General features: G+C 35.1%; 1 protein-coding gene across 1 annotated transcript in view; it reads left to right on the top strand.

The window, feature by feature from the left end:
• The window catches only part of SEMA3A (semaphorin 3A), a 172,475-nt gene that overhangs the window by 84,802 nt on the left and 61,326 nt on the right, over positions 1-26,347 (top strand). The window contains exons 5-6 of the mRNA XM_085216347.1: positions 18,062-18,155; positions 25,099-25,218. Of these exons, the coding sequence (XP_085072473.1) occupies positions 18,062-18,155; positions 25,099-25,218 (214 nt within the window). The remainder of the gene's footprint in view (positions 1-18,061; positions 18,156-25,098; positions 25,219-26,347) is intronic.

A 26,347-nucleotide genomic window follows, 5' to 3' on the forward strand; every position in this document is an offset into this window, starting at 1 on the left:
GTTTGTGAATTTGGCTTTTATTTCTTTGTGAAAATGTGTTTTGACGCTGACATTGAAAAGCCATGACCCACTGTAAAAAGGATTACCTTGAAGGGAGATAGTAAGAATGCATTGTAAACGATGATTAATACAGAAATTTTAAATCTGTCTCTACAAAGATTATAGCATAATAAATTTTTTAACTCAAGATAATTTCCTGACATTATAAAAACAGTGACATATCAGAAACACAAAATACAAGTCTTAAAGAGAAAGCTAAGAGAAAGTAAATGTCTGGGTTTTTTTCTTCTTTTTTTTTTTTTTTTCGTTTAAGAATGATAGAGAATCCTTTGAAAATTGTGATTTATTTTAACTGACATTACAACAAGTAGCTTAGATAACACTTAAGGACTTAGATTTTTTTATTTTTTATTTTTTTACAATCAGTGTATTTCATAGAGTATTAATGATAATAAATAATGAAATACTTTAAAACAGATAATAGAAGACAGAAAAGCTGGAGACTTCAGTTGCATATAAAAAGCCTGGCATTACTCTCATACCAAGTGCGGACTTACTCTCATGAGCCATGTTAATGATTTGAGTAAAAGGAATTAAAACCTGATCCAAAATGATTCATTTGATAGGGGAAAAAAAAGAAAGAAAAAATAGAGAGAGGTGATTTTTTTAAAGCTATATTCACACCTTTTTTTTTTTTTTTTTAAACTTTATTTATCTAGTTGAGCAACAAAACAGAAACAAATCCAGACTTAATCCTTTTAAAACATCACAAATAAATGTTAACATGGTTTATGCAGGAGATAAACTGGAGCAAAAATATATACATATATATATTTAAAAAATATATGTATATATATATATATAATATATATACATATATTTTTAATTGGTGGCTCTCAATTTTTGACTGATCTGGATTAAGGAAAATATCATATTTGCAGTACTTCTATGGAATTGAGAATATGCGATTAAATGTTGTGCCTTAACAACATTGTATTAAAAAAAAAAAAAAAAAAAAGAAAAAAAGTTTAAGTGTTATCTGTAGTTTGGAGCGTAAAAAAATAAATTAGCTTGCTCCTAAATTTAGATACCTTACTTTGAATTCTCATATCTCTGTACCTAACTAGGAAATGTAAATTAATTAGAATGGGTTTTACATTAAATTGTAATTGAAATAAATCATTTTCATAGTGCTTATATGGTTTGGTAGCTTTAATTTCATTTTCAGTGAGGTGGTTAAGAATTTAACATTAAATGTAATTGTTTTTCTTCTTCTTTGGGGAAAATATCATTTAACCTCCCAGGTAAAAATGAAAGGATGTATAAAAAACACAAGAACAAACTTTTAAAGAAAGCATGTCTCTTCATTATTTCCAGAGGCCTTAAATGAAGAAAAAGAGAAGAAAGGAAAACAAAAAAAAAAAAAAAGGAAATTGCGTATTCTGTCTCAGAATAAACATTGAAGCTATTCTTAATAATAAAATTTTTTAATGGACTTCAGTCTTTTTGAGTGTTTTCTATGAATTTTTAAGAAATCCTAATTCTAAGAATTTTTAAGAAATCCTTATTTCAGATGAGCATAACTTATTTCAAATTTGTGATGTTGAAATTGCATTAGTAAATTCAAAATTTTATCTTCTGAAGACAAAATTCACTACTGACAAAAGTTTATTAAGTACATATATTTGGAAAGAAACCCATGTGATAATTATGATTAAATAACTGCATTAGCTAGTTCAAGTTTCCCTGACCACTTTTTGAATCTACTACTACCAAGTTAACAGGACTGCAGTAAAATTTGAAGACAATAAGAGAAACGACAACCAAAATTCAAGCAGAATCCTTATTGAAAACCAAAAGCAATGCTATAATATTGCAATAAAAGGCAGTATTTTAAGAAGATAAATAAAGCATGTGAAAATTAGTGCCTATTGTAAGAAGAGAGATTTTACATGTACTAATCCTCTGATAAGAGCTGAGGAGAGCTGTAAAAGTAAGCATCAATAACTATCATTATCATTACACAAGTGAAGAAATGAAGCAATGCTGAATTTAGTCACAATAATAGATAACTGTTCAACTAACTTCCGCTAAAAACAGATTGCTGTATTTTTTTCAAGCAATTTCAGTGAATGATTTAAGACAAAGAACTTTGGAGCTGAATATTTGTTTGAAAAGTTGTTTGTAAAGCCAAATCTCTTGTGCTTTGTGATCACCGTCTACTTGTTGATATCTATACAGCTAGGATTAGGCTCTATATGCCAGTCTGTCAAACTTGGGCATTAATGACCTATGTATATAATTGCACACTAAGGTGCTTTTATAAAAGCAGCCTCAAAACCCCATTCAGAAGTAACCTGAGCAAATGATTTCATTGTTTCCAGGGAGATTAATATGTAAATTAAAACCAAATCCAAAACCTTTACGCATTTAGGTACTTCTTTTGGACAAACTGTTATTAAGTCTCAGTTCTCGACAGTTAGAAAGTAATATAGACATTCTGAAGGTGAAAGGAGAGAGATTTGGAGTTTTTGAAGTGCCAAGGAACAATAGTTTATGAAATGGATAGCAGTAGAAAAGTATGCAGGAGGATCTGAGACTTGTATTTGGTCTTTCCTGGTGTTTCTAAGTTATCCTTCACAGTTTAGTTTACAGACTAATTTCAAACAGTGGAAGATATTTTACTTTATCTAAATCTTCTGAAGTATAGTCAACTACTATAGTTACCTAGCCTTATATCTTGTAAATATAGAGAGCTATGCAACTTCAGAAATCATGCATCTGTTATAATATCACAGATACTCATTTCCATGAAATAAGAAATATAAGATAAGCAGAAATACAGAAACAGTACATTTCAGAAAAATTCCTGGATATCTGTTTACAATTTTCTGAACTAGAAAGAATAATGTTACACAAATTGAATGTAAGAAAGGAACTTGGGTAGCAGTATGAAATTTCAGATAAAATTTAATTGTATAAGAGCAGAAGCAAATTAGTTTCCAACTAGAAACAGCTCACAATATCCTTCAGAAAAACATCAACGTAGATTTTAATGTTCAGAATATTTGAAATGTAGGAGTGCACATATATGTGTCTGATGCCAAATCATTTGGCTTTCTTCCTTAGATACTACCATCTAAGATGGTAGGTCAAATCCCCATGTTGAAAATTATTTTGGTGTATTCAATTATAAATGCCAAAAAGCTAATGTGATGGAAAGGTAGAGGTGGTAGGCAGGTAGGAATTCAGCTGAAGGAGAAAAGCATCTGGACACTATAAGACAGAGCAAGTCTGGTCTATTTTACATCCTGTTATTGTCACTTCGTTTTATGCTTGCAGCTTACACATACTAATTTTTTAACAAGAATCTTCTACTGACCATTAGCTGTTCTATGTAGGGACATATTGTACAAATCTGCCGTAGCATTATCATCATGTTTATTTGTTTATTTATTTATTTATTTTTTTGTTTCTCACATCAGTTAAGAAGATTAACAGTGCAGAATTTAAAATTTGTGACCAAAAATTAATAAAATGACTTAGAAGGAATTGCATTTAAGATAGAAAGAGGCTTCTGAATACAAAAAGACGAAATCCAGACAGTAGGAAAATAAGGTTAAATGTATTCTATCTGAAGCCATTTCACAAGAAGTAGAGGAAATGTATGACATATGGTATCAAGTACAGCACTTGGAGTTGAGTCTAAAAATGTTTCAAAAGACAGCTGTAAGTTTGCATGATTAAAAGGGGAAATGAAGGATATGATGATATATCAAGAAACAAGGAAGAGTTATGAAACCAGAGGTGGACTTGTGGAATGTTTGTTTGCTTTTCTTATCCACTAGTTTCTAATGTTTTTACTGAATTTATCTTCAAACACAACCTGCACCTCTGTCTTCCGTCCTGTTTCTCCCAGTGACATCAGTGCTGGCTATTAACACATAAACTGGGTGGATCTTTGAACCTTGATACCAAATCAAAGAACAATTTAGGGAAAGAGGTAATTGCATATCAGCTCTTCTTCCTTCCAATATGTTTAAACAGATTAGATTATTTTAATAAATGTTGAACGTGGTGGAAACATTTTTGAGTAGTATTGTCATGTGAATATTCAGTGCCTGTATTTGAGCTAGTTCAAAAAAATATAAAAAAAAAGAAAACAAAAAAACAACTTATCTCTCTCTATAGAATTGTGTAGTATTCTTTGAGAACCAAACAGAGATATTTCTTGGGAATCACAGGAAGACTAAAGAAGCTAAGTGGGCAGAAAGACTAGTGCACTTTCCCCATCACAAGTGATCCTTACTAATTTTACTTGGCAGACTGTGCATAGCTTTGTGTGCGCTGAGTAAGTGAAGTTGCCATTAGCTTTACTAGGATCTGAAACAAGACTATATACTTTTGTTTATGGTGCTGGACAAGACTCAGGAACTAGAACATTAGCTTTTTGCTTTGGCACAGATTTCCTGACTAAATTACCTAATTTCTCTCTGCCTCATTTCATAAGAACAGTCAAATCTGTTCAAACCAAAGGCTCATTTAGCCCAGTACCTTGGTTCTCACAAGGGCCAATAATGGATGCCAGTGGAAGAGAATAAGAAGGCAAGCATGCAGCAGTGCTTAGTGATATAGTCTCCCAGGCTCAAGCACTCGTTGTTCAGGGATTTCCTGAATCACGGGTGGAATCTCTGTGTTTAATGCTTTTCAATGACTTGTTTTTGATGAATTAGTTCTGGCGATTCTTGAGCTCATATATCTTTTAAGTATCCACAACATCCCATGCCCTACAAATGGTAACATGTGAGGAGCAGCCTTGTATTTTGTTTCCTTTAATCCTTCTACCTGCCAGTTTCTCGTTTTAGAACAAAATGAGAACAATCTTCTTTTCTTCGTCTTTCTTCCGGTTTGCTGTATATTTTTGAAGTCAAACGGCTATGGCTTAATGAAGTACTGAAAAGCCCAAGAGTGCCGTAGGTTTAGAGACATAAAAATGGTGGTTTTATTCTTTCTTTCTTTGAAACTTCTAACAGTAAACTTTTTTTTTTCCAATTGTTATTAATGTCATTCATTGAAAGAAAGGAAAAGAGAAAAAAGAAGGAAAGAAGGAAGGAAGGAAGGAAGGAAGGAAGGAAGGAAGGAAGGAAGGAAGGAAGGAAGAAAGAAAGAAAGAAAGAAAGAAAGAAAGAAAGAAAGAAAGAAAGAAAGAAAGAAAGAAAGAAAAAAGCTATTGTTATTTTAAGACCTTATTCTTGATCTATAAAATGAGGTACTGTAGTATTGTTTTCAGAATTGCTTTGTCTGAAAAGATAAAGAAGGAAATGGCTATACACAAGTGTCAATAGGTCCTTGAAGCAAATGTTCCAATTTATTCCAACTGTCTTTAGTCAGTAACATGAGATTTTACTTCTAGCACTGACAAATGAAACATTTTCAAACAGAAATATAATTTTAAATCTCCCATTCTTTATTCAAAAAGAGATGCTTCCTTTGGTCATTTGAGGCCTTAATCAGTACCCTGTGAAAGCTGAGATGAGAGTGCCACAGGCTGAACTGGAGCAGATGCTTTGTCATTGGTATGAGAATAAAATGCAAATCCTGCAATTTGACTTCTTTGCTATCACTAACACCTCCTGAAACAGGAAGACAGCTGGGCTATTATATTTCAGATTCCATTTGTAAGTGTTAATTTTAATGCCTGCATACAAAAGGAAAGGAACAGGGCAATTATACTTCATTTACACTTTTTCAATGCATCTCTAAAAATGGGCTAGTGGACCTTGCTAGCCTTTGTGTGATTTTTCTTACAAGAAACTCCAGTAGATGTTTGGTCATTTCTCATACAAGGCCATGCTTCTGAGGTCTTCACTTTCCATGGTACCTATGATTGGACAGGAACCAATTAGAGTTGACAATGTTTCAAAAATACACTCTAATTTCTCAGGAGCCTATAATCAGTTTTCAATCTCAGGTAAACAAAGTTTCATCTATGAAGAAAGGATAAGCTCAGAGGAGTTCAGAGGGTGCCTCAAACAGCACAAACACCGCCTCCTGTTGAAAACTTTACATCCAAAGTGATAGAAACCTGAGCAGCATTATCTTGCAGATGATCTGGGCAGATTTTAATAAATAAATAAAAAGACATGTATTTTCTCTTACCAATTGGGATCAATTTTTCTGGACTCAGGGCTAACTTACAGTAAGGAAACTTTCTAGTTTTAAATCTGTTACGTTAGTTTAGAAATAACTCAATATCTTAAAAAAACAAACAAACAACATTTAGAATATGGATGTGCAAAAAAAAAAAAACAAACAAAAAGTGCACCCTCTGATATTTGTCCTACTAGATAATCTCAAAAATTGTTTTTTTCTTTTAATTCCATTGTCTTTTACTGGAGTTGCACAAGTGTAGCTGTGAAAAGAACTCAACTCAGTGTCTAAATATGCTGTTATTTATGAATTACAAATTAAATGGACAATTTGACACAGCAGGTGAGACAGTATTTCAGGTCTAACTATTTTTACTAGTACATATATGTGTTTGTGTATGATAATATATTTCAAGGATCAAGAGCTAAGTGTGGTTAAACATTTATCTGCATAAATGCAAATGAAGTTTTCATTTCCACTGGATATTCTAAAACAAGTAATCAGTATGAATTAGGAACACGTAATTTTTCTTGGTGTTTATTGCCATTACTTTAACAATAACAAAAAGCAGAAGGGCGATTGTACAGATGCAAGTTTAAAAGTTGTATATTCATCAGTTCAAACCCTTTAAATTGATAGTGATGAAGCACAACTGTTCTAATTCCCAGTCATTTGGAAGGATTTGCTGTGACCCCAACTTAACATGTAAACATGGCAAGAGATATGAGTACAATTCCTCTGGCGTTCACTGAACTTGAGGGGAATATTTCTTTGACTTCTATATGCTTCAGGATGAGACTCCAACAGAGAGCAGAATTTGAGAAGATATGCATGATGGTCTCAGGGACAACACCTCTCTGGGGATGGCACTCACCCTCAGTTGCATTCTATAGAATCTATTCTTACAGTCCTTAATCCTCATTTTACCATAATGACAAATCCTACTTAATCCTAATTCATGACCATTCCACACTTCGGCTGTGATCTTGTGGTGAATAAATAAAAAAAGAATCATTTAGATTCCATTAAAACTGGCTACAGAAACTCATCCCATAAGTCTACAGAACTCAAAGGAGAGTAGCTTATTTTCTATGTGAAATAATGCATTTGCTAGTTAAATTTAATCTACAAAATTCAAAGATTATCTATATTGTATTATACTGTACTGTACCATATAGTACATTAAAATACAATACAATATCATACAACACTATACTATGATCTTTACAGATGGGATTTTGACTCAAAGTTCTGTTAAAGAAAAGGCAACATATCTTTTTCAAAAATACACATATCAGTAGTTATGCTAATGAGAGTTGCCAACTCTGTGCATTCCTGTTTATGAGTGTACATGTAGAAGTGTACATATGAGCTGAGTGTTTATTTTCTTTTGTCAGCTTCATTAACTCTCATCCCTTCTGGGGACGCTTCGAAAATCAGGCAAGGTAGAGAAGCAGGCAAAGAAAAGAATTTTTTTTTTTATTTGTTTAATTTTTTTTTTGTCATCTTGAATCAGAAACACTTAAATTCATCTGTTTTTTATGTCAGCAAAGTTTTTGTTGCACTGGGAAAATATCAAATGTTCTCAACTTTTCTAATAAAAAACCCTCAACCTGCGTGAAAAATGTATTTTTCTTAAATACAGTACTGTGAGGAATAATTGCAACTTGTCACGGAGACTGGTTATAATTATGTCTACTGTTAGTTATGTCTCCTTGTGAAGTTAGCTTTTCAACTGTATTGTTCTCTAATGCAATACCAGTTATTAACATGTTGAAGATATTATTTTTTGCTAATGAGGAAGAATAAAATGAGGCTGCATAGTAGGGCTGGGTGAAGTCATGCTGAAAGTGAAGGGTACAAAGACAAAATAAGTGCTTATTGCAGAGATTATAAAGCTAGATTTTCCCTTACTGAAGAAAAAAATAGACTACACAAAGGGTGAGCTTGCTTATTCCAGACCTTGTTTAGTTTGTTGTTTTGTTTTCATTTAACCTGAATACTTATCAGACACAGGGCCAGACCTGACACTTTACGGGCTTCTCTGAGTGAAATATTGCAGTTAGTTGATAATACTTCCAATTAAAAAAAGCTTAGTAGTTGTTCCAGTCATTTCTGAGAATATAATTCTTTGTTGCTCTGTAATTTCTTACACAAATTCTTTGAAAGCACATTCAGTACATCTTATTGTAGTTGGGGAGGATAAAAAAAGGAGTTCATAATATTTTATTTTTTTTAGTTTTTCTTCTCATTCTGTCACTCACAGTTGGATTTTTGAAACCTTTAGTGAGGACTTGGGCTCACAGAGAATGTTTCCACACTGGGAACTGAAAAACAGGCTAAAAAGCAATGCAGACATATCAGTAAATTTTTCAGAAGTGACTAATAGTTTCAAGTATCAGAATTTTAAACTGCCCAGAAGGTATTCTGTGAAATCAGAGCCCTTGAGCAAGTCTTAAATTGGGTGCTCGACTTGGGGGCATGCAAAATCACTTGGGAAATCAGACAATCTTGGCCATATGCTTAATATGTTAACTCCACTTGACTAGGTCCTTTCTATACATTGCTTCCCCAATTTGCAGTTGTTTTTGTGTTGTAAATAAGAGACCCTCGACAAAACCCAACACAGACATGAAAGTTCTCCAGGAAAACTGAAGAACCTTTCTCTTGTTAAACGGCACCCTAATTATGGAGGCAGTTTTACAAACAGTCCCCTGGGGGAAACATTTTCGTTCTCATCAGGAAGGCTCTTGAATAAAATAACACCTTTGCTAACTTCATTTATTTACAACAGGACATAAGAATGAGATTGGGTTAGATTTATTGCCATTACATCACGGATGCTCAGTAATTCATAAAACATTGAGTCTAGGAGTTAGCGCTGCTGTTATTTCCTCTGATGCCTGACCTCACCACAGTCTAATAACATACAGGAAATCCAGAAGACAAAGGGGGAAAGAAGTGGTCTTGAATGCTAAAAATAACCATAGAAAACTAGTACAATCATGTAATAGACTTTGGCCCAATAATTTATTTAACATAATAGTAGAATCTGCTAAAGCAATTAGAATCTGTTCCAAATGTTTTTAACGGAAAATATGTTGGGGGTAAGAATAAGAACACTAAAAGAGTTGAGACTTTTAGTTTCATGTACTGGCTTTAGTTCTGTGTATCTTATTGCTTACATATGCAGACCACTTAATAACTAGACTAGAACAGACAGTCATTGTATGGTAGTTATATTTTCAGAGGTCATCCTATATGAGCCAGACGGTGATCTCAGGTGATGTATTACACTTGACAACCCAGAAAGTTGCAGTACAAAGACATTCTAATTCACAGTGTCCTCTGAGAATTGTTCAATATCCTTCATGGTATCTAGTGTCTGGTATGCTATTGAGATGGCATTTTTGGTGTCTTTACTAATCACTCAAGGTTAGCATGTCATTCATATTAACAGCGTGCTATTTTTGGTTGTTTGTTTTTATGAGTGTGAATGTTTTGAAAGTTTTGCTAAAGAGATAATGACTCTAAAATGAAATACCTTGGTATTGTTCATGTCTACTCATTTATTTGTATTATCCAGAATTAGAACAATATTTTGCCTAATGTACTAATTTAGTCAGTATTTTAGACTTACTGCAAATGAGTGAATAGCTTCTCAGAAAAATAAAATGAAACCCAACTTGCATGTATGTTAGATAAGACTGGCTCACAAACATATACTTCTTTTTTGAACAGTTGTTCAGTTTGGCTAGGCCTGCCCTCTTATGCGGCACAGTTATTTGAAAGATACTATTCTTCATATAAATACCAATATAAGTATTGAAACTAGGATGTCAGGTGTGAATAAGTCTTCACTATTTGACAGTGTCACTTTCTTTGTCTTCCAGTTAGAGACAGAAGGAATCAAAGTAGAGATAATGAATAGATTAAAATAGCTGTTTCTGAACAGCCCATTTGGCTGTTTTCCCTTTCATTAAATTAACTGAATTACAATAATGTAGATAATTAAATAGATTGATAGATGGATGACAGACAGATATAAAACACTTCCCTCTTTGCAAAGGTTTCTGATAACTTAATGAATATTAATTCATTTAATTTCAAAAAGTAGCAGAGAAGTATGGGACTTCCGATATTTTATTCAACCAGAGCTATTGAGAGTTGTCTAAATTCAGTTCAGTCTAGATAGACAAGTTTTCCAATCTTTACCCAAGTTGTCTACTATATTTTAATATATATTCTGAACACTGTGAGCCAGAAAAACTTGTTAGTATGAGTGACATGTAGAGATAAAAGGAGACACAGAAATCTAGAGCTCTGTACTGTTTTCATTAATCTACAAAAGGAAACATGGACGTAAAGATGATCACTACAGCTCTTTCAGCTCGGTATCAAAAATAACATTTTCAGCTACCCAAATTTCAGTGAACTCTGGAAGTGTGGTTGAGTGCAGAGAGTGTTGTGGGGTCTGAAAAGGAAGAGAGAGATTAGTGGATGGACTCTTGGAGAGAAATTGCAGTGATCAAGAATCTGGGCAGGCTTTTTGAGGACAGGTACAGAGAGGTGAGCAGATACTCATCATCAGTTTTGCAGTTTCTTTCTTCAACAAAGAAGAAAGAAATTGCCATTATTATAGCATAGAAAACCAAGAGGCAGGTCCTACAGAAGCTGGAGACATTTTCTTAGGAACAGCATTTCACTAAAAATTTCTGACTAAAGAGTGATTTCCCACAGGGTTTTAAATCTGGTTTCCGATAGCTCAATTCTGCTGAGCCCCAAATATAATAAAGGTGTTCCAGAGTCCAGTATCTTCCTAACATGTGCAAGTAAAAACACATGGAGACTGAATACTGAAAGTCAGAGACTCATTGTACTTCTTTCCCTCCTCCTCCCCCTTTTTTATTTTAATAATTAATAGTTTGAAATAGTTGCATTATTGCTTCGGTCACTTTTCACCTATTTCCCCAATGGCTACCACTTCCATCAAAGTTTACAATTGTTTTAATATTTCTATTTTTTGCATAATTTCTCACATTATATTTATTTACACTTCCACTTTTTAAAAAATAAGGCATTCCACTGGGATGACTTTAATAAAAGTTTCTTATTAAAAGTTCCATAACAGTGTAGTTCCCAAACTGAAACTAAAGTCCTCAGATTTAACAGTTTTCATGATTCAATAGATTAAGTGTGAAATAGGAAATATAATAACAATAACAACATAGCCATAACCCACACAGTTGTTCCACGTAAAATTCTTCTTGAAAAGTAACACAATTCATAAATAAATCACTTCTCATAGACTGAAAGGTGCTTAAAAGACTCTGTGAAATATCTTTCATATAGTCATAAAATATGTGCTCAGAAAGTTGTACTGAACTAGAGGAAAATAATGAAAAAAATGATATTACTATGTTGAAGAGGAGAAAAAAAAATAAAGGAAAAAAATGTAAAATCATCAGCCTGTGTTCTCAAAGTCAGATGTATCCTATCAGCTGCCTCAGCAGTATTCATTTCAGAAGGGCTATGTCCTGTTTGCTCAGACCTAAATTCCTATGAAGCATCTTCTATGGTCAATGAAGAGTGACTGTGCCCTTGGGAGTTGCTGTTCTTGATTGGGCTGACTCGTCATTCACAGGTACTTGTTGATTTCTGCTGACTGTGATTTGGGCAGCAAATATATCATGTGCAGTTAATGCCTCTGCTTAGAAGAGATAAATCCAACCCTTCTCTATAGTATTTTTTTTCTCTGAGCAGGAAGTGAGGCTTTTCCCTTTGTTCTCACTGATGCTGTGAACAGATTTAACTGCCAGCAACTTCTGTCTCGGCTAAGAGACATTGCCGTCTGCCTTAAAGTCCTTCAAATGGATCCACCTTATCCATGTATTGTCATACTCCAGGCAGGTTATTTTGTTTTTTCAATTTTTTTTTTCCTTTCCTTTCCTTTCCTTTCCTTTCCTTTCCTTTCCTTTCCTTTCCTTTCTTCCTTTCCTTTCCTTTCCTTTCCTTTCCTTTCCTTTCCTTTCCTTTCCTTTCCTTTCCTTTCCTTTCCTTCCTTCCCTTCCCTTTCCTTTCCTTTCCCTTCCTTTCCTCCACTTCCTTCCTTCCTTCCTCTTCCTTCTTCCTTCCCTTTCCTTCCCTTTCCTTCCTTCTTCCTTTCCTTTCTTTCCCTTCCCTTCCCTTCCTTCCTTCCTTCCCTTCCCTTCCCTTCCCTTCCCTTCCTTCCCTTCCCTTCCCTTCCCTTCCTTCCCTTCCCTTCCCTTCCCTTCCCTTCCTTCCCTTCCCTTCCCTTCCCTTCCCTTCCCTTCCCTTCCCTTCCCTTCCCTCCCTTCCCTTCCCTTCCCTTCCCTTCCCTTCCTTCCCTTCCCTTCCCTTCCCTTCCCTTCCCTTCCCTTCCCTTCCCTTCCCCTTCCCTTCCCTTCCCTTCCCTTCCCTTCCCTTCCCTTCCCTTCCCTCTCCCTTCCCTTCCCTTCCCTCCCTTCCCTTCCCTTCCCTTCCCTTCCCTTCCCTTCCCTTCCCTCTTCCCTTCCCTTCCTTCCCTTCCCTTCCCTTCCCTTCCCTTCCCTTCCCTTCCCTTCCCTTCCCTTCCCTTCCTTCCTTTCCTTCCCTCCTTCCTCCTTCCCTTCCCTTCCTTCCCTTCCCTTCCCTTCCCTTTTCCCCCTTTCTTCTTTCTTTCTTTCTTTCTTTCTTTTCTTTCTTTCTTTCTTTCTTTCTTTCTTTCTTTCTTTCTTTCTTTCTTTCTTTCTTCTTTCTTTCTTTCTTTTTCTTTCTTCTTCTTTTTCTTTCTTTCTTTCTTTCTTTCTTTCTTTCTTCTTTCTTTCTTTCTTTCTTTCTTTCTTTTCTTTCTTTCTTCTGTTTCTTATATAAAAGTCTTCATATTAGTACAACAGAATCTGTGAGAATAGCCAGGGAAATATTAACCTCAATAGTGCTTACACATGTGGCCAAAACTACCTTTTCTAGTTAAACAAAAGATGTGTTATTTCCGAAGTCTCCTGGCATCTTGAATGTTTCTGGACCATCCCACATGATTGTTCATCAGCTTGTCATGATGATCAACTAGTCCCTTGAAGGTGCCTTGGAGATGTACTCCTTGGTATTTATGGATTGAGGGTTACAAGAGTAAGGATATACGTTCCTTCAATTGCACTAGCACAGCTGAGGAGCATCACTGCTGTCAAATACTTCTGTATCTTCCATACCTTATAAACTAAGCCTGTAATACCTCTTTTGTGACTGTGTGCACTCTATCAACATAGCTTCTTCAGATCATCTACTTGTACTGCATTAATTCATCATTGGCCAGCAGTGGTTTTGTTGTGTTAAATTCTGCAATTCTGCAGCAGTTTCTGTGTGAATTGCACAAGAAGAAAAATTGTCTCTTCTCTAATAATCACCAGTTTTCTTACAAGCCATAAAAAGTACTAAACTAGGAAAGAATATTTAAAATATAATGAGAAAAAAACAGTGTGTGCTGTTATCTTTCTTCTCCCTGCTTTATTGAGAGGGTTCTGGACTGGGTGGCAGCTGAAATAGATGCAAAGAAAAGACATTAAAAGTTCCTATACTGGGTATACATACAGATTTATGTATATGTGGATATATATGTGGGTATACATTTATGTTTATATATATATAGTTGCTCCCAAAGTTGTGCCTCCTGCTTATTTCCATGAAAACTACAACACTTAACAGATACAAAGAGCACAATAACACTATTTCATAAAGAAATTTCTCAGCTGCAAAATACTGTTTTTCAACATAATCACCACCTTTAGCTATGCATTTTCATCAGCTATGAACAAGAGCCTGTACGCTGGAATCGTAAAAATCTGCACCAATGGAGATGATCTACTGTCGCTGTCACCACTGCTGAAACATAGCACCCCCCACCTCACTGTGCCACATCCACTGTTTGGTGTCCATATACTCACAGCAAGCATCAATGAATGTCAGTGGGTGTAATTTTTCCACATGGAGAATTTCAGTGACACACCTTTGCTTCATAAATACTTCCATGTCAGACACCATTTTGTCAGACTTCCCTTTTGCTGTCATCTGTCACACGGTGACAAAACATAGCAAAATATTCTTGGGAAGCTTCGACCTCTAGTGTCATACCACCAACATCCGCCTCTGATGTCATGGGCCAACATAACAAAATAAGAGACATTAGTTTTGGACCAGCCCTTGTGTGTGTGTGTGTGTGTGTAATGTTATATATATATATAACTTTAGGTTGGTATGATACTGGCTGGCTGAATTCTATTGCAAGTTATGAAATAAGCCTTGTCAAGTAGCAGTGTCTTGTCACCACTCATTATCATGACACAGGAAATTTATTCCAGACATGTTTCAGATGTTTAAAAGTGAATCCCGATAGCCTGTAAAATAACGGAGTAAAAGAATGGCAATCATCAGAACTTTTACATTTATTTCAAGGTCTGAAATATATTTCTTTCTGACCAAGTCTTACCATCTATCAAATTGTGCGCTACAGGAAAGCACGTGTTTCAAGAAGCTAGCTACAGAAATGTATCAATGAGATGAGGACAGGCTGAGAGAGTTGGGACTGTTCAGCTTGGAGAAGGTAAAGCTCTGAGAAGACCTGAGGGTGGTTTTTCAGTATCTAAAGAGAAAGAGGCAGACAGACCCTTTACCAGTGTCTGTTGTGACAGCACAAGGGAAAATGATTTCAAACTTAAAGAGAGGAGATTTACACTGGAAAAGGAAAAAGCTTTTTACAGTAAGTAAAAGTGAAGAACTGGAATAGGTGGCCCAGAGATGGGGTTCATGTCTCACCCCTAGAAACATGCAAAGTCAGGCTGAATGGGGCTCTGAACAACCTGCTATAGCTGTGAATGTCCCTGTTCATTGATGGACTGTTAGACTAAAAAGGGCCTTATAATAAGGAAAGGCCTTATTTAAAGGTCACTTCCATCACAAAACATTTTATGATTCTATGGTATCACTTACAATCTAAGCTTTCTAGGCTTCTACTTGAGGTCAGGGGGAGATGAGACAAGGACGAGTACATAGGAAAGGTTTTATTTCTCTGTTGACTGTATTTTTGGTGTACAGACAAAGATGGTTTGACTTCAATACTCTAAAAGGTATTTGGGCATATTGCCCTATTTGTGATAGGTTAGACTTCCCATAGTATGTTTATCAAAACTCTCTGGGGCTTCAGGCTATCCAAGATACATTCATTTGACAATTAAAAGTGATATATTAATCATAGTTATTAGTCACTGATACATTTGGAAACTTATTATATATAATGTGTGTCTACATTGCATTTTAACTGAAATATGAAAACACTGTGGGATTTCCCTGTCATACCTCCTATTTTAAATGGTTTATTCTACAATCACGAAGGAAAGGGTAGATCATTTTTGACTTAGGCTGACCCAGTTTCCACTCGTTTTTGCTCACTACATACCAGTATCAGTGAAGTTACAGTGACATAAACCAGAGGAATATAGTCAAAAATCAGATCCTTCCTATATCAAATCACTTTCCACATCTGTTTCCTATTTGTCTCATAATGACAAATGGAATAATCTTGGGAATATCTTCTGCTTTAACTGTCCTGCCACTGACTTTATAGCCTTATCAAATATCCATTGGTGTGCATGTTGAACAATTATCATCTACTAAGAAGAAATCCCAAATAAATGTAGATTGTTAATAACATTTTTCAATAATGGCTTGTAGCATTAGTGCCTTTTTATATTACTGTAGTTGAAGTAGAGCATTCTCCTGAATTTACTGCTTTTATTTATTGTGCAAGTTCTATATATGTACATGCAGCATTAAAAAAAAAAATCTTTTTCATTATTAAATCATTTCTGGTCAGAAGGAGTAAAGTCAGAAAATTGCATAGAAGTGAGGAATGTGTCTGGACTATTAAAAAGTAGAAAGGACAAAAGAAAAGTAATTTAATATTGTGCAAGGTATTACAGATACAGGATGACTATATAAATATAATCAAGCAGGCTACATCTACAAGATTGTGCTTGAATTCTAGGATCAAATTTCACGAAGTTTGCCCAAAGTTTTTATCTTTCAAAGTAGGAAATCTCTTCAGATAGGCTGTTCTGCTAAACAGTCCATTTTCCCTTCACCTTTTTTCACCAGTAAATGAAATGTTAAGAGCTTCTGGAGTTCCTTTGAAAATATGTAGTGCACACACACATATCAGCTATATGTGTGACTGATCTTCACATTAAATAATATATATATAATCAAAGTAATTGAGTTAGTTTATTTTTATTTTTCACATCCTACAGCAGCACTGTGGAGTGCCAAGGATCTAGCACTGATTTCTGGAGCATTATCCTTGAGGATGAAATAATTGTGTGCAATTCATTGAGGCTTTTACTTTCAAACACAAGACAGTACAATATAATTTCTGGAGTTCACACACTAGTGAAGCTTCTCTGAAGTTCTTGTGTAAGATTTAGTCCAGAGAAGAGAAGGAAAATGGGCAACTTAAGAACAGCTTGTAACTACTTAACGGTAGTTACTCTCACTGTTTCTCATCATAGTAGATAATATAGATAATATAACAAGGACTGAAAGCCACAAATGATTCCTCAGATGAAAAAAAAAGGTTAGTGTTTTTTGTTTTGTTTTGTTTTGTTTTGTTTTTTGTTTTTGTTTTTTTTTGTTTTCTTTTTTAGAGAAAAAAAAAAAAGCTTTCATTAAGGGTGCAATGGAAGGTTTTCAGGACTTGTTTAGATAAAACTAAAGCTGAGTATAGCCTGTGCTGGCAGTAGTCTTCTCTCAAATGGAAGCTGCATATTTCTATATATTGTAATATTTTCCCAGTTGATTTATTCTATGAATACATATATTTTAGTCATATTCCACTCTACTTATTTTTATTTCTTTTCTTAAAACAGATAATTATCTCTGATCAGACAGCAATAAATTTGTATTTAATTTATATTTATTAAAGGATTACCTTCATTATCTACCTCGAAGAATTTTTAGGTATTAGCGACTGAGAACTGGGTGCACAGAGTAATTCCCAGAACTATTGCCAGAGTATGTCCTGGCTTTGGAGTTTCATGATTTAGTTAGGTGTCAACGGAAATTAACCACAGTGCAGATGGGAAAATGGAAATTTTAGCTTTTACTGTGCCCTATGCAATTCTTCTATCAACATAATGTCTACTGTGCAAAAAGCATTTATTATTCTGGTTTTACCCTTAGTGTAAAACATAAAGTAAACAAACTATTACGTTTGATTGGCAGATTTGGTCTCCCAGTTAAAATTAAAATCATTAAATGTACTGAAAAGCCAATTGCTTTGGATTTACTGACCTTGATTTGAGTTAGTGTTGACTGAGGCCCTTTTTAATCTTGTTTTATAACCCCATGTACTGTTCCCCCAACTGCCATTTTGTAAAAGTTGCATTGCACATTACTGAAAAACAGCTTTGCTGATGAAGTTAAAATTGTATTTGACCATGCAAAACCAGTAGGTCACTAAGAACTCAAGTTCAGGTTTAGCATCCTGTAATGCATTAATCTACGCTTTCATTTTTTCAGACAAAACATTGAAATTCCAGCTTCTTCAATTAAAATTACACAGGCATATTCTTTGTGAAAGCACAGACAGTTCAATGAAACCAGGTAAAGTGTATGTGAAGTAGACTAGATGAGGCACAAGCTGTGTGTGTTTATTTGTGCTTTTGAATACCATCATCACAATACTGTTTAGAAAATGGGGACTTTTTCCAAATACTCTCCTAGTGTAATTTCACTTCTCTTAAGCCAAAAAAAGAACCACCAAACAGTATGAATTACATATACTGTACTCTATTTAATTCAACCTATTTTTACTATTATTTCATCAAATAAAATGGTTTTTTTCTTTCTTTTTTCCACTCCACAGGACAACATTTTTAGGATGGAAGATTCACATTTTGAAAATGGCCGGGGGAAGAGCCCTTATGATCCTAAATTGCTGACAGCTTCTCTTTTAGTAGGTAGGTGCCAGAAGTTCAAGTAAGTTCAATGAGATGTTCATTCATTGCCAGTTCCCTGCCATATTTATCTATCTATCTATCTATCTATCTATCTATCTATCTATCTATCTATTTATTTTTGCTCTTCACAGCACCTATGGTAGGACTTTGTTTTATGTGTTTTCTGTCTAAGCTGAAGTAGTTATTACTCATTCCAGTTTCATTTTTCAATACAGTTGGCTCAGCCGTCATGAGAGCAGAGTTTGTGTAAGTCAAGATTCAAGTATCACACTAACTGCTTTACCCCTCTATGACACCTTGTTTCTTCAGACTCAGAACTAGGTGACCCTGGAGGTATTTTAATTGCCCACTTTACTGTGTACCCTCACAGATGGCTGCACCAGCACATCTGGGAGCAAACTGAGAGCAGGAATAAGCAATTCTTTGTATCAGTACTATAGCCAAGTAAAGTCCATCACCAAGTTGTACTCACATCTGAGCTGAAGATATACAAACATTCACAGGTCCAAGCCTTAAAATGATGTTTCAGTTGAAGAGATGTATCTGACAATGAATGCAATTAGACTCCTATCCAGAACAGCAAGATTTCAATAAATTAAGTATATTTGAGTTAGTAATACTTAGTTTCATAGAATATGTATGTATGGAGCACCTGGCATATGTTAATCTAATTGAACTAATCTAATTGATTTAATTTATATAATTGATTTAATTTATGTAATTGAATTGTGTTTGTTGTTTTTCCTTCTTCCTTCACAAAAAATGTTTTGTGAGATGAAATTAAGAGAAGAAGAAATTGAGAGCAAAACAAATTTGATTCTTATTTCTGTGAGAGCTCTATCTAAGAGTAGCCACTTTATTCTTAACGTAACTTTCTGGCACTTAATCACAACTTCAAATCCAAGGGGACAGCAGCAGTCTCAGAAGCCTGCAGATTTTCTTATCACAGAAGCCTTTGGAAAATGACATATAACCAGATACACTGTGTTCTCTGGGACTATGTACATCTTGTATTGCTTAGTGACTACAAATTTTATTTGCATTGTATTTAAAAGTGAAACTATCTGAAAGAGGCAACAACAAAAATTTAATCTTCAGTGTGCCTCATTTCCTGATCTTCGAAGCTCCTAATGTTCACAGGTGATGAGCTACCCCGGGGACATGCACTTTTTGAAAGGCAAAACAAGAAAGGCTTCCACATCTTGCCCCAACTTGTACCCTGAACAAACAGAAAGGAAAAAAAAAAAAAAAAAAGTATGTGTAAAAGTCCAGTGTATAAATTAGTGCCTGGAGCAACTTGAATTTGTGTCAGAGTTACTCTCAAGGGATAGGCTTTACTATTTACTTTAATGTACAATAAAGAAAGAGAATGATGACAAGCCAGTATTACATGGTATACCCGGTATGCAACTGCACAAAGTCAACAGTGTCTAGCTTTTCACATTCCTTTTTTTTCTACTCAGTTATGCACAAATATGATTGTCTTATTTCCCTTGGCTTAGATTTCAAGCCTTTAAAGTACCTTTGTTTTCTTGAGTCCACTCCCTATCTCAGTAATTTTCAGTCCATGTACTATTCCTCCTAATAAACAGTAGACTGAGCATCATATTTTGTTTTAAATCAGCCTTCCATTAGAGTCATGGTTGTATTAACACTGTAGAAAATGGCACAAATTCAACATTCAGTGCCAGTGACTAATTGCAGCTCCAGTGACTTACAAGATTCATGTTGAAGCTAAAATTAACATTCCTGCATCCTGAATGTGAACATCCTTTCTGCTCTGCCTCCTCATAGCTACCTCACAGTTATATTGCGTCATTGATTATAATGCTGCAGTTGTTTCAATATTTTAGTGAAGAAGTTCCACTGATATTTAAGAAACTGTACAGCAAATTCACTCTGGTTCACAATGTCTTACTCTCATCTTTGCCAAAATGCATAAAATTTATGTCAAAATTATGACCAAAGGTAATTTCCTGTCCTCAAATTAGGAAGTGAGAAGCCATTCAATACTCTGGAGGTGAGAAATAGGGAATGAGCATTGTCTGTATGGAGAGATGTGGTGCAACTGTTCCTTGAAGCAGTGAATGGGATATAAAGGCCAGAAAAACCTCTTTATAACAAATACCTCACACCAAGAAGAATATGGATAGATGCCTTCTTCCCTTCTGAGCTGAGAGATAGCTCAGTTGCTCCTGGCCCCTTGTCTGCTACTACCAGTATTCACAAGCAACTAGGGGTTATCTTAGGTTCAAGAGAGCAAATGTAAAAAAATTATTCAGCGCTCATTAAAATGCAATATTATAATTAGTAACAAAATGTAGCTATAGCAAAAATGAAAGAAGGCTGAGAAGAGGAAGTAATTTGTATGGTTAAATGTGGGAGGGAAAAAATAACTTCTGTTCTTCATCAAAAACACTAAAGAGAGCTTTTTACTAAGTGGGAAAAAAGAGTATGTTTTTGACTCCCTAACTAGAAGGTAAATCTTAGGTAAGTGATATGTAATTACCTAGGCTGGAATTTGGTCAAAACACTGAGGTTAGTTTGCAAAAAGCAATTTAAGATTTTTAATAGCCCTTAGTACTCAAGATTCTTATTTTATATTTCAGCTAAAACTCTTATTACTGTTAAAGGATCTTCAGTGTTTCTTCTCTCCTAATAAAATTTAGTATTTGCAAAACAAAAACAAAAACAATAAAAACAACAACAGTTCAAATTGTTCCAATATTTTTCTAATATTCTTTCTTTCCCTCATCCACCTGCAAACATTTTTTCATTATTTTTTTAAGAGTTGTTCATTAAAAGTAGTTATTGTTACTATACTCTTAAGTAAACACCAGCTGGGAACATGATATGACTAGTTCCTAGTAATATCAGACATTATTCAGCCATTCCCATCTGTATACTGCTAATGAAACAATCCCCATTTGAGTGGGCTAATGCACAAATATGTAGAGACTAAGCAGTCTCTGGGTAATACACTGCAAGTGTGTATTCCAGGGCAGGAGAAACATGAGAGGAGCATGGTATTTGCAAAACAAAATCACAGGAGAAAATTATCACTGAATGTGTTAGTCTAAAGCAATAGTACTGGGATAGTTGAAAATAATTCAGGGAGGGGACAGCCATTGTCCCATTATCGGTCAGCTGCTGTTTAGGAAACGTTCCTTTGGGATTTTCAAAAGCTCTGATTATCCAGAACCCTCAAGGCTATTTATGGTTCTGTGTCTCACTGGTTTAAAAGAAAAAAAAATCTATCTATCTATTTATCTATCCATCCATCTATCTATCTACCTATCTATCCATCTATCTATCTATCTATCTATCTATCTATCTATCTATCTATCTATCTATCTATGTTTCTGAAAATCTTAACTTCAGTTATATGAATAAACATATAATAATAAAAGACCACAGAGCCAGGGAATCATAGAATGGTTTAAGCTGGGAGAGACCTCAAAGATCATCTCATTCCAATCACCCTACCGCAGGCAGGGTTGCCACCTACTAGATCAGGCTGCCCAGTACCCCATCCAATCTGGCCTTGGGATGGGGCATCCACAGCTTCTCTGTGCAACTTATTTCATTGCCTCAACATTATCCGAGTAACAAAATTCCTCCTAATATCTAATCTAAATTTCTCCTCTTTTAGTTTAAAACCATTTCTCCTTGTTCTATCACTCACAGATCATATAAGAAGTCCCTCCTGTTTGTAAGCTCCTTTTAGATACTGGAAGGCCACAAGGCCCCAGAACCTTCTGCTCTCCAAACTAAACAAACTCAGCTCCCTCAAATTTTCTTCATAGGAGAGATGCTCCGGCCCTCTGGTCATCTTTGTGGCTCTTCTCTAAACCCACTCCAACACCTCCGTGTCTCTCTTGTGCTGCATTTTAAGAATGCAGTCTTCTCTAAGATCTGAATAGAAAAAATTGGCAAATGAATGCATACTGTTTAGCTTTTAACATACTAACTTGGTGATGAACTTGGAGAGATGCTGGGAGAAGAGTCCTGCACTTCTATGACTCTTCTGTTCAATATGTGGGAAAAATAGTTCTTCTCCCCCTAAATTAGTAACCAGTAAACTTAATAGGTGTATTTGCATGCATATGTTATAATGCTGCTTCTTTAGCATGCAGCAATTTGTATCCAATATATAGTGCTTTCTTTCTATGCAAACAACTGGGGGCCATCAGTTTGCTCTGTACAGAAAGCCATAGTCCTTGTTTTATGCTGTTGGACTGGAAATACAAAGTGGCAACCTTTTTTTTTGTTTCATTTTTTCTGCCTGGGAGATGTTTGTCGGTTTTCTATTTAGTTCTGTTTCCTTCTTAAAGCCAATGAGGACTGCTTTGAAAACTACTACCAATGGAAATCGCACAGCAAAACTATCAGTGACATAGAAAAATCAATTCCTAGCATATCAATGAGCAAATATCAGCCCAAAAGATGGTGTGCATAGGGAAACAAAGATTAGCCTTCTTTTAACTGGAATAGGAGATAAAAATCATAGAATCATAGCACCACAAGGTTGGAAAGGATGTACAAGATCATCTAGTCCAACCATCCTCCTATCACCATAACTATGCATTAAGCTACTAAACCATATCTTGTAGCACCTCTTGAACACCACCAGGGATGCTGACTCCCCCTCCTCCCTGGGCAGGCCATTACAGTGCCTGACCACTCTCTGAGAGAAAAAGTTTTTCTTATGTCTAATCTAAATCTCCCCTGGCACAACTTATGGCCTTTCTCTCAGGTCCTATTTGTTGTCTGGGAGAACAGGCCAACCCCCTCCTCATCACTATCTCCCTTCAGGAAGTTGTAAAATGCAGTGAGGTGTCCCCTGAGCCTCCTCTTCTTCAGACTAAACAGTCCCAGCTCCCTCAGCCACTCTTCTATGACTTGTGCTCTAGCCCACTCAAATTAAATCTTAAGTAGTTTATCAATAGTTCTAACTCAAAGGATGTGCATATCTGAGGTATAAAATACTGAATCTTGTTGTTGTTGTTGTTTTAATTGACCTTTCTATTTCCTTATAAGTAGTAAGTAAAATAGGGCTTGTTACTTTTTTTTTTCTTCCCCTCTGATGTATATTGATTTATCTTAACTCACTTGGGAGGGGAAGGCAAGCAAATGAAGATAAGGTTGAAGATAAGGTTAAAGAAAGGTTAAGCATAGCATCAAAGCCATTTTCTCAAGCAAAAAGGTTTTACGTTCTTTAAACACTTAGCTGCATACCCTGTACATAATAATCACTATAATTAAGTGATTGTCTGTCCTTTAAAAACTTGAAAATGACATAGAGGAATGATAAATTGTTAATTAAGGATATGCTGTTCTGTTTCAATTCTGATTACACCTCCTGCTGGGCACGACTGATCTATTCTAATCTCTGCTGTGAATTCATTCAATTCCATGTCTTTCTGCTATCATGTTTTCACCCTTCCTGGCTTTCATGGCTACCATATGGTACAGAGCCTCAGTAGGTTCAATTGATAATTTCATGGTATCAATGTTCTGGGGAAAAGATGCCACTGATATCCAATAGGCATGCTTGGACATGGTTGTCCTACCATGCAAACATCTAAAATTGCCATTAAAAATGATAAACTCATTCCTAAATTGTGTTTTAAAATAAAGTAGAGTTCATCATGACCATGAAAAATGTATTACTTTAGCTTAAAGAAATGGTTATTTCATCCTTAAGCTTCTCTTTTTCACAGGAAACTCATTTAAAATGGGTGGCCTGAAAATAGCAGTTAGAAGCAATAATAATCTTTAATTCCATATTAGAAGTATAGAAGAGAGTATCTCATTTCCTATTTAGGCATAAAAGGGCAGAGTCCTGAAAAAGCATTGCTACCAATTTGAATTCAGGTTATTTTGTATGCAAGCTCTAACATTAATACTAGAAAAATAAGTGATAAATACTTTATTTTATTATTATTTTTTTAAATCCCTGGATATCTTCTGTAAGTCTAGTTATTATGTATTTATTATTTTTATTTTCTCTACCAGTTGGCATGTATTTAACTTGATCTGGTCCATTGTGTTTAAACTATGTTTGTCTCCTCCAGAATTATTCTAGCTACTTCAAGAGAGGAACACTGAGACTCTAATACTATGAGTTTCCTCTATCCAGCTGGGCTATGTATGTGCCATTTATGGGCTGAAGTATCACAGGTCAATTTCTAATCCTCTTGTTCACTGTGGTACACTTGGGGTCAAGGTAGTAGCAGATGATTTCATTTGCTCTCTCCCTTAGCTGCTGCACTTTGCCAGTCTCAGTTATAAAAGTGGCAGAAGCTGAAAACCATGTTCTGTCTTCTCTGTAGAAAATCTCTTTTTTAAGAGTAATTGCTGTTTTCAGAGAAGTAAAAAAAAAAAAAAAAAAAAAAAAAAAAAAAAAAAAAAAAAAAAAAGAAAGAAAATGTTTCTTCATGAAAAAGCAAAGGGATATGGTGACTTTCTGAACTGCAAGTCAACGAGCCTCTCTCCACTTCTAAACACAGAATAACAAAACCCCTGCAGTGTGGGTAAAAAAATTCTGGAGGTCTCCAGTCAAAACTTCTGTTCAGAAGTTCAAAATAGAGTAACTTTATAGCTGAATAGATTTTGAGGAGTATTTTGTTTTTGTGTGTTGCTGTCTTCCAGGTATAGATGTACAGTCTCTCACTATTCCAGCCTAAGTATACAAACATATCTTGGTAAAGTGTCTGTAGTTGGCAGATACAGCTCACTTGAGAGGTTACAGTTAAGTTCTGCAGTGAGAAAGTGGTTCTAATCATATATTTTCAATGACAATAAATTGTATATGGTTTATTGCTTTGTAATTTTCTCATTACGCCCATTAGTATAATGTAAACAAAGGACTGACGACTTTCTCTTACTTACCATGACTGGAAACTTGAGAAAAGTTTCTTACAGTTACATCCTTCCACAGATGGAGAATTGTACTCTGGCACAGCAGCAGACTTCATGGGCAGAGACTTTGCCATTTTCCGAACTCTGGGCCATCACCATCCAATCAGAACAGAACAGCATGACTCCCGGTGGCTAAACGGTATGTAAAATATACATTTATCCAGTTACATTCATCCAGCTATTAAAGACTAGCACACAGCTTTGTTCCAGCAACATCTGTGCCATATACACTCCTCCTTTATTTGTAGCAGAATTTTCTCTTAAACTAGTTAAACTAATCAAAAGTGATTTATAAAGAATTTTTGTTTTAATTATATTGAGATTTGTGGAGTGTGATTAAATTTAAAACATATACAGAAACTAAGTTAACACAGTTAAGCCACAGGAGCTGATTGCTGTAGGGTGTAAGTTGGACAGAAGCTCAAGGCCTGTGGAGGCATCAGCCACACGTCAACGCAAAGTAGCTACAGAGCCTTGGGCAGGACTATATTCTGTACTTCAATTTTTTACTGGATTGAAAGGAATCTGACACTGGCCACCAAGTCCAACAGAAAGTGAATCCACTGACTTTTCTGAGCAGTTCAGAGTTGTCAGTGGGTTGGAAAAAATGAAAGGAATCTTGGGTATTCCAAGTTATTGCATTTCAAAATATTCAGCAGCCAAAAAGAGAAAAAAATATATATTATATGGATATTACTAAGCAAGCCTGTAGCTGCTTGTTCATGTGCGTAGGGCGAGAGGAGAGGGATAGCTTCAGTGAAAATCTTGTTTTGACTTCATGTACCAAAATACTTGAAAATGTGTTTGATTTCTCTATCCAATTTTATTGAAGTCTGGACAAAGAGCTACGAGTTATAGTTTAGTAGCTTGTGGTAGCAATGGTAATGGGAGGACGGTTGAACTGGATGATCTTGTAAGTCCTTTCCAATCTTGAGATTCTATGATTCTATGAATTTTTCACTAACTTAACTGGATTTACACCAGGATTATGGGAATTTTTGAAATGAATATTCATCATTTAAAAAAGCTGCCATTTTATTTAAGTGGGCCAGCAATGCTAGCTGTAGTTAATCTGTGTTAATTTAATTTTAATTTTAATTTTGAAAACTTGACTAGCTACTTTTTCTGTACGTGCTACTTGCATCTGCCAGATTTGCACTCCTGTTTTTTGAATTCAAAGAAAAAAACTGTGTTTAGTTTTCACTTCTAACCATATTATATATGTCTGTGCTAAGGTCTCGGTTTTCTTACGTGGTTCTGCAATTCAG

The sequence above is a fragment of the Meleagris gallopavo genome, chromosome 1, assembly GCF_905368555.1.
Source record: "Meleagris gallopavo chromosome 1, MGAL_WU_HG_1.1, whole genome shotgun sequence".
NCBI lineage: Eukaryota > Metazoa > Chordata > Aves > Galliformes > Phasianidae > Meleagris > Meleagris gallopavo.